Source organism: Opisthorchis viverrini (genome assembly GCF_000715545.1).
Source record: "Opisthorchis viverrini unplaced genomic scaffold opera_v5_330, whole genome shotgun sequence".
Classification (NCBI taxonomy): domain Eukaryota; kingdom Metazoa; phylum Platyhelminthes; class Trematoda; order Opisthorchiida; family Opisthorchiidae; genus Opisthorchis; species Opisthorchis viverrini.
The window spans coordinates 81952-96709 of record NW_008751991.1 but is presented as its reverse complement, the minus strand read 5'-3'; the positions used below and the strand labels follow the sequence as shown (position 1 = coordinate 96709).

The window sequence follows — 14758 nt, the reverse complement described above, 5'->3', positions numbered from 1 at the left end:
GCCTTGGCGGATTGAGGAAAGCAGATACCTCGATAAAAGCTTATCATCGGTTGGTGGACCAAAAATTCGACATAACAACCGATTGCACGTACGGCTGAGACCATTGTGTTATGTCTAAATCCCCGATATATATATATATATATATATATATATATATATAACTACCTAGAAACATCTGAAATGACAAACGTATGCAATCATACAGACGAGAGAGAAGACAGTTTTTTTTACCAATTTAGGACTAAAAGTGTCGATGTACTGAATTCACCATGTTAAAAGCCGTGATGAAGAAATTCGCTGCAACGTGGGGACCGAGGGGCGCTCTAGAATCATCAAGATCATTCGGCGACCGATCTTTTGACAATAAAGAACAAGTAATATTGGTGGCACACGAAATTTACCAGCGATGAGTGAATGTCTGTAGCCTGAAGAAAAGTCATCCCTCCTAACAACGGCTACTCACAAGGAATGGCTTTCGAAATCTTGTGTATGTGTGCGCGTGAATTTGTGAATCTCGGTCGGACAAACTGTTGACAAACACTTAGTTGGCGGTCCATGAGTCTTGTCATCAATTTTTTCCGGTGATCCGCTAACCACTCCCTCAGAAAGTTTGAATTTTACCGAATTTTCATAGTTCAGACTGGTCTGTCTCGCGATGCCGCATTTTCGGAAGTACGCCGCTGCTAATCAAACAAAATTTGTTTGAGACTGCTTGAGGTGAGAGACACTTTGAGATAACAGTCTTGACTAATCCTTTTCAAAAGTTTGAATGATGCGTAGTTTACGACTGTCATCACGCGGCATACTAAATTAAACTAAAATTAATTTGGTTTTTCACGAGAGACTCAAATGAATCTCTCGTTTATGATGTTCTACAACAGGCCGCCTCATAGTAGGTACGGTACGATATTCGAGACATCCCAGTATATTTTCATGAAGCGGTCAGTAAGAACACGCTGCTGTAAGTGAGCTTCAAAATTCGAGAAATACACTCATTTGCAAACTAAACTGATTTGCAAATGAGTGTATTTCTCGAAAACAGTGCAATGTGGGTTCAAGTAGATCATAAGGTTGACGGAAACTCGGGGACTGCGCCTACCTGATGAGCCCCAAGAAGGGCGAAACAGGTCGTGGGCTGTCGAAGAGTTTTCAGCAACCTTGTGGGTAGTTTCCTTCATGAAAATAAACTAAAATTAATTAAATTAATCAAAATTAAATCAAACCTAAATAATTGCCATTTTGTCTCACATTCGGACGTGGGTTTTTTCATCCCGAATTTATTTTAGCCTTGGCTGCAGGGATGTACTGATTAACTGACCCTCAGTTACCATCAGTACTTAAGTGAAACATGTGATGACACCATAAATCAATAGGACGAATATATTCGTTACATTTTTTTCATATAATTTCTGATGAATTTTGCCACGTCAACTAACGAAAACTCTACATACTGGGCCACTAAACAAAGGACAAAATAATCTACTTGAGTACCACAGAAAATTTCGAATTTTAACCAATTTTAGGGTGTGCGTTTATTTTGACACACGGTAAATCTGTTCTCACGTACTTTGTATACAATTGGGAACGAAATCTTTGAAAAGTAGCATTTCCCATCTTTGTTAATACAACTTGGGATCCGAGATATGTTTTTCGGATTTAGAATTTTTTTATATTGTCTTGAGTAACATTCTAAGGCCAAGTTGACGAGCCCCGTGCACATGTCACTCACCAGCCAGGAGTGACGCCGAGAATTCTGACGCGTACGCTGTTGTGCGATCCTCGGCCGACCCATGGTGATTGTCGATGTATCGGTAAAACGAAGATCTAAAATTCAATTTATAGATGTAATGCACTCCTCATAAGGTTGCTGAAAATTCTTCGACATCTTAGAAACCCCATAAACAAGAGATTCAGCTGGGTCCTAACTGAGTCTCTCGCAAAACCGAATTTGTTTGCAATCTAAAGGTCACTTATAGTTCCTGGAGAATTCGTAACCGGATAAGTTCAACAGTGGTCCCCAATCACTCAGATAATATGGCAGACTTTCGCATGTTCGAAGAATAAGGAAAAACCGTCAGCTCATCGGTATTACTTTACATTCAGTTTTACAAACAAACAGGCTGTTGAAACAGTTGTACCTTCAATGTCTCCTTCCCCACATCAACACAGTGGAGCTGCCTTCATTCGCATTCCAAATACCCTTTCAGATGTGTTCTCAGGAGAGTGAGGAAATCCCCTGGATGTATTCCCCCCCCCCGCCCCCCCCCCCCCCCGCCCCATTTTGGTGTGTATGTCCATACGTGAATATGACATACTGGTGACATAAATCTGAATCTGCACGTTTCACAATTACCGCCAACTGGTGGTCGTTCCAAGTTCTGTACTTTTTCGTCTGCTTTCCCGTCCAACCTACTAAAATGTTACTTTGCATGATCCTCGCAATTGGGTGAACATATAATACACGTTGTCTGAAACGGCAGAGTTAAAGGGTGCATCGTTTTTTTTATCAGCCCAGCTGAACAGTCTCCAAGTTTCGTTGTGCCTTCGGTCAGGTTTTGCCAGCTGTTGTCACGACGCGCACGTCATATTCTTCCGCTGGACCAACACACTGCAGGGGAGAAACGGTACTTTCGTTGTAAACGATTTTTACCATGATCCTACTCTCCCCACCCCAGTTTGCAGCAAGCAAGCAAGGTGGACATGTAGGGAACCAAATAACTTTTCAACTTTCGACAATGAGTAACACAATCGAAGCACGGTTTGAGAACAAGACACAGAGTTTGTGTCTGATTGATTCCCGCTCAGCTACCCAGCTTTCAGTTTTTAATGTACCAAAGGCAAGAAAAACGCTATATCTCTCCAGGTTCATGCCACGTTTTTTTCTTGCAGTTAGCATGTTTAGAACCACTGAGGTCGCGCAATCGTTTGCTAGAGTCACTGCATCGTGCACAATACATACCATACGAATTGCCCTTTGAATCCAAAGTGTAGCATTCCGTCGGTGCAATGTGTTGTACAAACTGATGGTGTGTCACCTGGATGACGACAGTCGTCCTTACTCACTTCTCCACACTTTATTCATCACAGGGTGAAAAAGTCCCCAGGCTCGGGCTATTCCAGTCCTGGCAAAGGTACAGTGACCTCGGAGGGACAGTCCAGACAGTCACGCGTTGATACCGAACCAAATCACGCCAGATCCCTATCTTCACCAGCCGAGAATCGATCGAAATCTCGCGGCCAGCCAATCCCATTACACACCAACCTGGACGACAGAAAAGAAGATCATAGTATGAACTTGTTTATGGTGGAAGTCAAACTGTTGAGTGATGAAGAGGCGCCTCTACAACTAGAAGTCACGGTAAGTTGAAAATCTGAGGAGGTCCTTCCGGTGACCGAATACGATTATTAGTGAAACTACGTGTGAACCAGGTAATCATCTCTACTCTTTTTTCTACGATATTTGCATTCAATCAGTAGTGGAAGTGAGGGCTCTTAGTTGTAGCCGTCACAAAGAGACTGGACCTTAACTTGGTTTGATGGTTTGTGCGCCTCCGTGACCCGTTAAGGCGTACTGCAGACTGTCCGTGCTTCGCTTGCAGAGTCTCTGATCAACGCAGTCTCCCGGCCCGTTTGAGGATTGGAAGATGTTTGGCAAATGGTTTCATAGAAAAACGAATATTCACCTGCATTTCCGGCCAGACACAGCTGCCTTTCTGCTTGACTTTTGAGCCGAAGCCTTAGTCTGGATAGCCTAATGGTCCTCCGCTCTCTGGTGGTATCTCAACCCACGTAGAACCATTAATTGCACACTTACAGATAATCTCGTGCGAAATCGAGAGTCTCGTACTGCCACCAGCGGAGTCGCCTTACTTGCTGCTTACTGCTAGGCAGGTAAGCAGAAAGAGGCAGTTGCTGAGGCTTACTTTCTTTGTCTGTCGCCCACTTTTTCTCTCCGTTCTCCATTGATAACTCCTTCCTTGTAGGATGACTCCGTTTGTCCTGCATCGGTATTGGCGCCACGTCACCCGGCAGTGACATCCTTAGGCAGCTCAAAATCAATCTTTTAACCCCACGCCCAGTCTGTCTAACTGCTTTAATGTCCACACTCTGGTGCAACCAGATTAACAAGCTTCTCTTGCTCACATACTGGATTTGCATGATACTGATGTGTGTTGTGTATTAGAAACAAGAATTCGAGATGCAAGCACATTGACTGGGCTAACTGCTTCATCACTCTACATCCCCCTCCAGCTGTTCATCTCTGGTGATCCAGAGGCCGTTGCGGTGGGATATGCAGGGGTTGGTATTGTCCCAGGCAGAAGATTCCTTACTTGAATGGATACCCATTACCAGCCACCTCTGCGCGGTTCATCCGGCAAAATTCATAGAGTAGTCTCACAAGCGGGCGGTTGATCACTGTCCGTCTGACGTGTCTGCTTACGATCCAGCTGACTGAAACTCTGGCACATTCAAAGTTTTAATCACGTCTTGAATACATTCTCACAGCAGCAAAGCACCAGTGTTGAACACTTTATGATGTCCAAAGTTTTAATCACGTCTTGAATACATTCTCACAGCAGCAAAGCACCAGTGTTGAACACTGACGTTATGATGTCGATAACGACGCTGACGTTTCGAAAGTGGATTTAGAGACTACCCCCAATGGAGAGATCAGAAGCCATGGTCCCATTAGTACTCGGCGTCCTCAGCAAGCGAGATTCAAACACGGGCTAATCACTCACTTACATTTAGTTGGGCAACTATTGTGACGCTGGAACAACTGAAATACCCAGAAAATCCACTGTCATTCAGCAACAATGGAGTGAATTTGGACGACGCGCTTCTTTGATCATTCTTCTCCATCGTATCGTAAAAAGTTTAGAGTTACTCAAAAAATTACTGAAATATAAAACGTGCTCCGAGGTGCTGTATTGCCCAAGAACACTGAAAACAAATACGGGGTAATTTTTGTGAAATTCGACAAGGAAACGATCGAACACTTTTTTTGAAATTTTACGGATGAACATGAACCACAGTTTTGGTTTTGTTTCGTATGTCATCATACAATATGACTAAATGTTCTCACAGTCTGAATTCACACAATTGGTTGGAAAGTTTCACACAAATTCCCGACAATTCTGATAGACGTGAGCATTTTACAGAATGAAAGCGACGGACTACATTAATTATAGTCGTTCAGTTGCACAGTGTGTGCTTTTCGAATATTCCCACCCCGCTGTAGAGCCATACAACATGACTTGAAGGTTCCAACCATAGTTGTTCTCCGTTTCCCCAGTATAACGAATAAATTAGTCCTCGCGGACAAGGCTATACATCTCTTATTATTAGCGCCTCAGTTCAATGAGCACACCGAAGTTCTCCCGTCGGTATTTGTGTCTAATGAATGTTTCAAGATAAGGGAGTAAAACCTACTTTATTTCAATGTGGAATATCAACTGAACAGTAGTTTCATATCTGTCAGAATTGCAATCACAAATTCATGATAGATTCGTCAAGGATCGTTGTAAGTTTTTAGTCAATAAAGTCTCCAGTAACAATTGAACTTGTGGTGTACTTACGTCTGACGCCATAAGTAATTTTATACTTTATTTAGCTTTCAACGAAGAGTTCTCTCAGTGAATTAAGCCAGTCTCTCCCGAGAAGCATTACTCATCCTTATGAATAGTCATCAGTAATGCTAATCTCACGAAACTTCATAGAGTATCGATTAGAACAATTAACCGTTTGCCCATGAGCCGTTGCTCAGTAGTGTGGTTGACTCACATGAATCAGGTGGTCACGTGTTGACTGTCTAGTAGCCTGTTGATCCAAACTCACGTGACTTTTGAACTCCCAGGCTTGACCGTTCATCATTTTATGGCTTGGTCGGTTCGTTCACGATGCACTAGAACATAAATCTCGACGCTTCATTTTTTAATTGCTGAAACTAGCCACGCTGTGATAGTTGTGATAGTTGATGGACACCAAGAACATAGGCGTAGACGCGCAGACACAAAATCACAATGGGTTGTTGCTATTGATTGACAGAAAATCTTGCAGGAAAAGGGAGTTCCATTGTTCTGCAGGAAAGCCGGAGTTAGCAAACACTGGGATTCGTGACGCCAATACCACAGGCCGACTTGAACTTGGAAAAAAGCGAAATCCTAAACACCAATGTTGACGCCCAGGGAGACAAATGACCACTTTTAAGACTGTGTGGGACAACAAATCAAGCTGTAACTGAACGGTACAGTACTCGACATTGTCATGCCAGTTCCAAGTGCATACAACCCAAAGGATTACCACTTTCAAAACAGTTGGAGGCGTCATTGAATAATTTTCAGCTTTCTCGTGTACATGTTTTGTTTTCAGCATTTTTCTCAGTGTACAAAGTTACAAACAACTGCCCGCAAATTTATGTCCACTTGCTTTATTTTGTCAGCCGTTCCAACTTCTCCACTCCTCATGTCACGTTGAGCTTTTAGCCAGTTTTACTTTGTTTTGCTCCGTTGCCACCAACGTATTGCCGAAGAGTACCGATTCCTTACAAATCGATAATTCAGATAGCATAACAATTTATGTGGGTCTTTCAGGGTCCTAGAACAGGCTAGAGAAGCGGACGGGAAGCCATTAAATAAATCAATTAAAAAAATCAATGCTTCTTTTATGGCGAGAGTGTTTTACGTATAAGATCGTATAAACTAGGTGCGCTATAAGGTCAGTGCAGCGCAATGAGAACGGTTGATTCCGAACTTGTCCATTAGATTAGCGGTTTTCTGAAGTTGAATTCTACCATATTTTACTAAATTTCTTCAGGCTGAATGGAACTATGTTGGTAGTCAGTTCACTAAAATGTAACTAGCTCATTTTTCCTACTGTTGGCGTTCATGGATGTGTCGTCATGGATATTGAAATTTGAAGATCGAGGGTCTTTTTTGGACTCAGGTATGAGAGCGTTCCTGAGTTGATTGTTAGCATCGATATTTCGTAATCACAAAATGCCTTGTTGTTGAACGTGTTACACTAAACTTATCAGGAACTTGAGCGTAGCTCGTTTTCACTTCTTTACGAGTTTCTACTGCCCACCAGTGGACACGATTTCATACCTAACCTTTCGAGTTTCTCATCGGATGGAATCGTAAAACCGCTTAATTCCCGACTAATATGCATCCGGCTATAGCCAGTGTCCACTGATGTTTTACACAGGAGCATGTTAATCGAATCATCAGTAAACATGTTCAGCCAAGGATCAAAATGGCGGCAAAATGTACCGCGGAACCTTGATTTACGATGTGCCATGCCCTCATCGTTTAGAATTTCCGACTCCCAAATGCTTTTATTCGCTGCCCGCGGACGGACCAGTTCCCCGAGATTCTTCATTGTGTGAAAGGCTGAGAAGTGGGTCTTGTGATCGCCCTCATCGGAAAAGCTTCTACGCTGAAATGATCGTAACGGTGGTTTCAGTTTGTCATGAGAAAGTGTGAAGGAAGTGTTATGGTAAACTAGAGTGAATGAGCTTCGATGTCTAGTGAGGACAACCTCATATTCCGCGGTACTCAAGGAGAAACAGTTGGGTCGTGCTGATGGTGGAAAAACATGTTGTACGTTTTGGGATTGAACGAATAAAGGACCCACACGCTGAACTGGTTGGTTTAGTACTTTCGGCAGTGACCAAATTTCCACAAAGACTCCAGAGTCTCTTGCAATTCAGGATGTCACGATAATAGTTTCATTTATCCCAAAGTGACACCATTTTTTCAAACGGTGGCTTAATGTGAAGTCCGCACTTTATCTTAAGCCAAATTTTGTTGCAACAGCTTAAAGTAAAAAAACAATGATACGAAACTAACTGATACGAATAACCATAGGCTACTTTGACTTTTGACAAACCAGCAAAAGCACTCAATAGAGGTTTAAATCTACTTCAAGAGCTGAAGCACCGTGACAATAAAAACATGAGGGCTAAGCTTATTTCAAATAAACTTTGGCTCAAAAGTTTACTTTTATCAATGGAATCAATACAGCTCATCTTCAGAACTCCCAAGGGTCCAACTCACTAACTCCAAATAGCACGATGCTATGACTCTTTCCGCATTCGAGGCCTCTCCAGGAAATCGATTTTCCGGTTGTATTATCACTTAGTGAATCTCGCATAGTACTGGTTCCCATGCTCATACGAATAAAGCTCAGATTATGAAGAAAATGTCAACTCTGGTGTCCATTTTATTAGGCCAATGGTCACTGGTAGAGATAAGTTTCATGACTTGACTTTCCTAGTCTTGCACTGTCATCATACTCACCTTAGGATGAGTCACCTACAAGAGCGAATTTGGGCAATCTCTGTTTCAGTATATTTTTTTTACCTAGCAACCGATTTCCACCTATGAGCTCGGCCTAAAATTAGCATTTCGGATAATTGAATAAATTGGAGGCTGTTATAGCAAAGTAGAATGATTTCATTGAGACATCTATTGATTTGGGTAGGAATAAAATTTTGTGGTAAAAAGCGAATAGTCCTGACTACATGTTATATATATATATATATATGTAAGCCTGACAGACGGCTTGCGTCACTAGTGGCCCCTATTTTTATCAGCACTTATTTCCACAACTTTCGACTTGATTCAACAAGTCTAGCTAATTGTTGGAACTGTCAGGCCTGTCCAGCACAGGTTGACTTTACTTAACCGACAGAATTTCCATTAAACAAATCACCTGTTACTAAAAATTCTGAAGGTTTGCTTGCGCGCCAAAATCGTGAATGGCTCACCAAATCCGACTTAGTTTCATGTGGTCAGCCCTTGCTGCTCGGATGGCGGGTCTGGAGTGGGAGTGACTGCTAGACTGCCAAGTATTCACCATCTGTTTGCTGGCCTCACAGCTTTTAGAATGTACTCAGTGAGCCAACTCTTAGAGTTACCCCAATACCAGGTAAGCTAACAGATAACCTGGCTGATAAACTGACTGACCCGGTTTACCTTAAATTGTCGCTTGTACCATTTCGAGTAACGTGGATCCATATCCTTGACCTAATAAGTTTACCTACAGTGATTGAAAATGGTGAAAAAACTCAACCTGTTAAGCCATACTGTAGCTGACAAACACCGTGCTGAAATAAAGCAAGACCAGTGAACCTGGTGAGTTTGTTCTCTATCGTGGATACCACTTGCGATTGGCCAAGGAAACAAGCTCCCTTGTGTCCGCACCAATCCAGACTTCGTGAATTGGCTTGAAGCACGACTAGCTTCCCGCCACAATTAGAGTTACTTTCGTTCTGCGATTGACCCCGATTGGTTGGGAAAAAATGATCGCCTTTTGTGATTTTTCCAACTTCCCAACACACCAGGGAACTGTGAAACTCAATGTCTCCGTACCATCGAAAAATTCACGGAGACTATGAAAAATAACTGAAGATTCATACATCACAGAATGAGAATAATATTTTACTAAATGTCTCCAAAAATGTCAGCCAGAATCTTATGAAAAAACTGCCCAGAGTGTAAACGTTAGTTGTGACGTGTTTGAAAAATCACATCTGTTTTGGCATCGTGAAATACGCCAGTAATTCTTTAAAAATGGCCAGGTTTTAGTGTTGTGAATAAAATTTTTTATTCTAAGAATGGAGTGATTCAATTCTGAAGAGTTAGGAACCAGCAAGCAGCTCTTTCGTTCTTTTTGAAAATCAGCATGGGTACGACTCTCTTTTGGACAGAGTTCAATTCGCAACATTTCGGCTCATAATGGAAGGTTAAAGCGCGACTGCTACACGACTAAAGGTGCCAGTGAATGAACAACCAGTTTGGTGACGAAGCGTTTTCAAACCAGCTGTCATGTTCGGCGAACAAGTCAGCAACCAGAGACGAGAAAGTTGTACAGTGATCCTTGGTTCTTCGGGGCAGAAGCGGGAACCCTCTGTGAAAAAGTCCAAAATGTGTTTGTACACTCATCATCCCATGTCATGCTAAGCATTTGGAGTCGCGATAAGTAGGCATCCAACCACGCGTTTGCGGGACACGGTAGATTCACCAACCCCTTCGAGGGCAAAGTCAAAGTGGGTTCCCTGATCCTCATTGAAAGAGATGTTCTCTCCATAACGTTTTTTCACTGAATATCAGCTGATGCGAACACCTCAGTGACATTATCAAGAGGTATTCTCTTTTCAAAAGTACTTGTATGGAACTACTGTCCTGAGTTGAACTGAGATGAGTACTGACTTTCATCACAGTACCAGGTTACATGGTTTTCAAATTTTTGTGCCTTGCTCATGAATTGTATGCGTCTGCAAGTTGTTCCCAATTTTTCGGACTTAGAGGGTTCGACCTACGCCGAATCCAGAAGATATCTCCGTGTCATTTGGTGAGCGCCTACTCAGTACATCCTCTGGTCCATGCTCCTCGCTCGATGCAAGCAACTTTGTTCCAACTTGGAAAGAACAACAGAAATTAAAAAAAGTCTGTCTGACTGTAATTTTTATTTTCAAAGACGCCTAGTACAAACCCAACTGCAGTACAAACAATTTGTCAAAGACTGCACAGTTCTCAAGGTCAGTAATTTATTGTAAAATTTCACTCTTTTTTGGTCAGACTCGCCCTTAGAAAAAACGAACAGGGTCAGTCTGGGCGTGGTATGTTAGTCGAAAGCCAAAAAGTAGCATGTGATAAGCCAAACATCTCCGTTTTCCACCATAGCCTAAGCCAGCCATTAGACCCGGTTAATAGTGCATACCTGTGTTGCCATGGCAGCAAAGTGTGCGGCAATCGTTGCAAAAAGGTAAACTCCAAACAACACAGAGATCAATATTTAATTTCGTGTTATGTGTTCTTGTGTACGACAGTGCTCTTTTGCCCGCACGAAAAACCTGTGTCAAAACGTCTTGAATTGTCGAGTATATCTCGCTGACAAGCCCGTCCGTAGACTCATTCTTTCTCCCTGCGGACCAAAGTGTAAGCAGCTTTACAGTTCGTTTCAAGCATGTAATTTGTTACGAAAGTGTGAACCAGAATTCCGAAACTGAGCAATTTATGATTCTGGTAAAATAGAGGCTGTTCCAGTTAGACACGATGGAGTATTGGGTTGACTTCCCTCGATTTCGTGGGCGAAATGTGGTGCTCAACTATCATCGAGGATAACCCACCTGGCTGTGGAGTCGTGACTATCTGATCAGTCGGTCCGAGGCAGCAGATGGGAAAACCAATCACATCGTCTGAGCATCTTCACCTGGTCAGCTGCGATGATTCAGCGTCTCTGAAATGCACAGTGCACCGATGGTGAGCTCTGATGTAAGAAAACCCAAGCTCGTTGCCAGAATACATCCATCAGCAAAACGGAGGACCGTCCAAACGAGGGTGAGGATATTTCGAGCTGAATAGCCAGCTCGCAACGTACGCATAATCTCGAAAAATTCAGAACAAATGTGATTTGATTCTGTTTCTCCCCAGCATGGAGTATTCATCAGATGAGATAAAAAGTGTCGAAAAAGCGCTATTCCGTGATGGGTTTGGATATCAAAGCTGGGTGAAAAACTCCGCTTCGGTTTCTTGACGCCACCGAGAATTTTATTATAGAAACGAACGAAAGCGTTTTTGATATGTATGCCGCCGCTCTGCTCAGGAGAGTCAAACACCCGAAGCATAGCTGGGCTACGGTGAACAAGTCTGTCGCGATGCTATCCTGATGTCGAGATGCGTGACCGTGTGACAAAGCAAAATGGACGATGTGTCAATCATATCTTTCATGGATGTTCATCGCACGCCAAGGTTTCATGTGTTGACGCGCCCATGAATTGGTCATCAGCGACCGGGAAATGCGTGTAGGCAGTGTAGACGTGCGTAATCGCATTGAAGTTAATTGTGTTCGCCCACTGTCTTGCACATTCGACTGTCCTCATTGAGTAGCCGGTGTTCTTCACTCATGCGACATTGTGAGCACCAGTTCCCGGAATTCAGTTCTTCTTCTTACTGCCTGCACGGGTAAAACAAGCAAACAGCAGTTCGGGTAGTTATCATTTTGAAGAGAGCTTCCATAAATTCAGCGATTGTTTACCAAACCACTCTGAAACAAGGGCAAACCAGCAGTTCGATACGAATTGGGCCCATCTTGTTGCCGATAATTATGAATGTGCGACCCCTTGGTTGTCCGATCCCTGAATCGGACATCTGATGATACATGTGAGTAATCAAGAAAAAAATGATTGATCAACGTGAGCGAAATGCAGTCATTTGCAAACAAATCTGGTTTTGCGGGAGACTCATCTGAAACCCAGCTGAATCCCCTCATTCATGATATTTCCAAGAAACTGAATGTACTGCACAAGGCAGCCTCATGTTTCAGTTGATACGATATTCGAGAGATTGCGACGCATACATAGACGTAACAAACTACTCATAAGGTTGCTAATTTCATGCAATTCGGGTTTAAGTAGAAACACGGAGACTGTGCTCATATGATGAACCCCAAGAAGGACGAAATTGGTCGTGGGCTGTCGAAGAATTTTCAGCAACCTTATGAGTGGTGCATCAGTTTGTCAACATTTTTGGTAGATATTTGAAGTTGCGCCCCTAATTAAGGCTTGATTTTGGGCAGAACCAAACATCCGCATCAAGAAACCATAAAAAGTTTTCTTATGGGAATCGATACACAGGAATTGTCAATGTTACATCCTTTCGATGTTTCCCAAAGGGACAACCAGGTTGCCAAAGTCTAGATAAAAAAAAACAGTCGAAAAGCTGAGGTTAAGTTCGAACCTCGGACTATTCGGTTGGTAGTCCTAAACCACCTCTAGTCCGGTGGCTTCAAATCACCAGTAACTGATCCTTGTAAATTAAACCCGTTTTAAATCTTTTGGAACAAACCTCATTAAACCCGAGTTGGTAGCTAATCACTGAACGATATCGCCCAGATAAAACATCGAACCTTTGAAACTACCGTTTCTCAACAACGACAGTGACGTGACAATTGTACGACTGCTTGTGTTGCCCTCTGCAAAAGGGAATTTTACAAAACCAACTGTTTAGCCAAAAAACATCCTTGCTCACATGTTAAAATACACGATCTCCATAACTTGGCTACTCAACTGAGGAAACTGTTCTGCGGACAGAGGTCAATCCCCCCTGAAACTGGCTACGTAGATTCCGAATGACGTTAATTATCTCGGGTCTTCAGGCTCCCAGTGTGTTACACCCAGACTTCTCCGTCCAAAGTAAATTAATATCTATCACATACTGCTCTATGCACAAGAGTGATGAAGCTGAACTTGTTCAGTGAGTCATTGTATTACTCATAAATATTATCAGCTGACCTGTATCATAGCTCTGGTAGCCTTGAGAAGAAATTCCTAGAACGATGCAGTTGTGATATTTGCGGTATTTTTTTCAAGCAAGTAACAACATGGTGCAGCCATATCGCACTCCGTTTTCATGGCACACAAGCTTCTATCCCACCTGTTCCTTTCTTGTTGCACATCATCAACACTGCGCATGTAACGAAACTGTGGAAGTTTCGAACCAGCCACCTTACGGCCACGACCGGCTGAGCAGCAGTGTGGTTAACTCTCACGTAGACAAGTTACAGCGGCCCTCATACTTCAATTATGCAATCCACATCAACTGGTCACATGGAACGGATCCTCATACGAAGGTGTTAATTGTTTTATGAGCTACTCTTCCCCCGCTGGTAGTATGTGAAGATCTAGAAGTTTTCAAGTGAGCTTTCGATCCGTAGGTGAAACCAATCTATTCTGAAAAGTTAGGATCCACTGAGCAGTTGTTTCGTTCTTACTGGACTTTGAATTCAGCGACCTAATTTGGTCTCTCGGTTGGACCTCCACCGTCACGAATAGACTGGGCCTTACCTTAGTGTGACGGTTTGCGCACCTCAGGAATCCATTCAGCTACACTGGGGAGTTTTCCCGCGACACTCACAGAGTCTCTCATACCAGGTTAGTCAATGGTAAGAGATTTGACAAACGGAGTTCCCTGGTTCTCAAGGTTGGGGGTTGGAACATGTGGTGACTCGTTCCGTAGAAATCGTAATGCATTTGCATTTCCCGCCAAATACCGCTCCCTTGCGGTTATAATTTGGTCGTGGACCCCAGTCGCCCTCCCGTCTAAATATGGACGCCCTGGCAGTATCCCAGCTTACTTACAACCATGATATCTATGTCTAACGATAAACTCATGGCTCGCCGGCCATCGCGCGGTGCCATCAGCCGAGTCACTTTACTCGCTGCATACAGCAGGACGAGTGAGAGAAAAGACTACTGCTGGCGCCTCCCTTCTTTCTCTTCCAGACACTTTTCCCTCCCCTTCTCTCCACCTCATAAAAAGCTCTCTCCTTGTAGGCCAAGCACGGTAGCAAAGCATCGGCGGTGAACACAGATGTGATGCTGTCAATGATGATGATGATGATGATGACGATGATGATGATGATGATGATGATGATGATGATGATGATGACGATGATGATGATGATGATGGTGGTGATGATGAGGTACCTCACAGTTAAACCGATTTGTCGTCTAAAGCATTGAACCCGTGACGAATTCCTCGATTGTGCCACATCCTGCCAGTCCACGCATTATTATCTTTGCGGAAGAGGAACATATTCGTTCAAGATCCATCACAATACTTGCAGTATCTACCGCAAATTACGTAACAGAACATTCCTCTTTTCTCAACAGCTAATTCAGTTATCATTTTAGATGCTGTTGGAGTTGGTAACGGTCACCACCCAACTATTTTCTGTGACGACAATTTGCTCA

The 14758-nt window shown here is 43.0% G+C and overlaps 1 protein-coding gene across 1 annotated transcript in view; it reads left to right on the top strand.

The window, feature by feature from the left end:
* T265_10092 (hypothetical protein) overlaps nt 1-14502 on the top strand; it is a gene marked incomplete at both ends in the record, with an annotated part of 20389 nt that extends 5887 nt beyond the window's left edge. The window contains 2 exons of the mRNA XM_009176362.1: nt 3105-3358; nt 14353-14502. Coding sequence (XP_009174626.1) covers nt 3105-3358; nt 14353-14502 — 404 coding nt within the window. The remainder of the gene's footprint in view (nt 1-3104; nt 3359-14352) is intronic.
* Nucleotides 14503-14758: the final 256 nt, after the last annotated feature.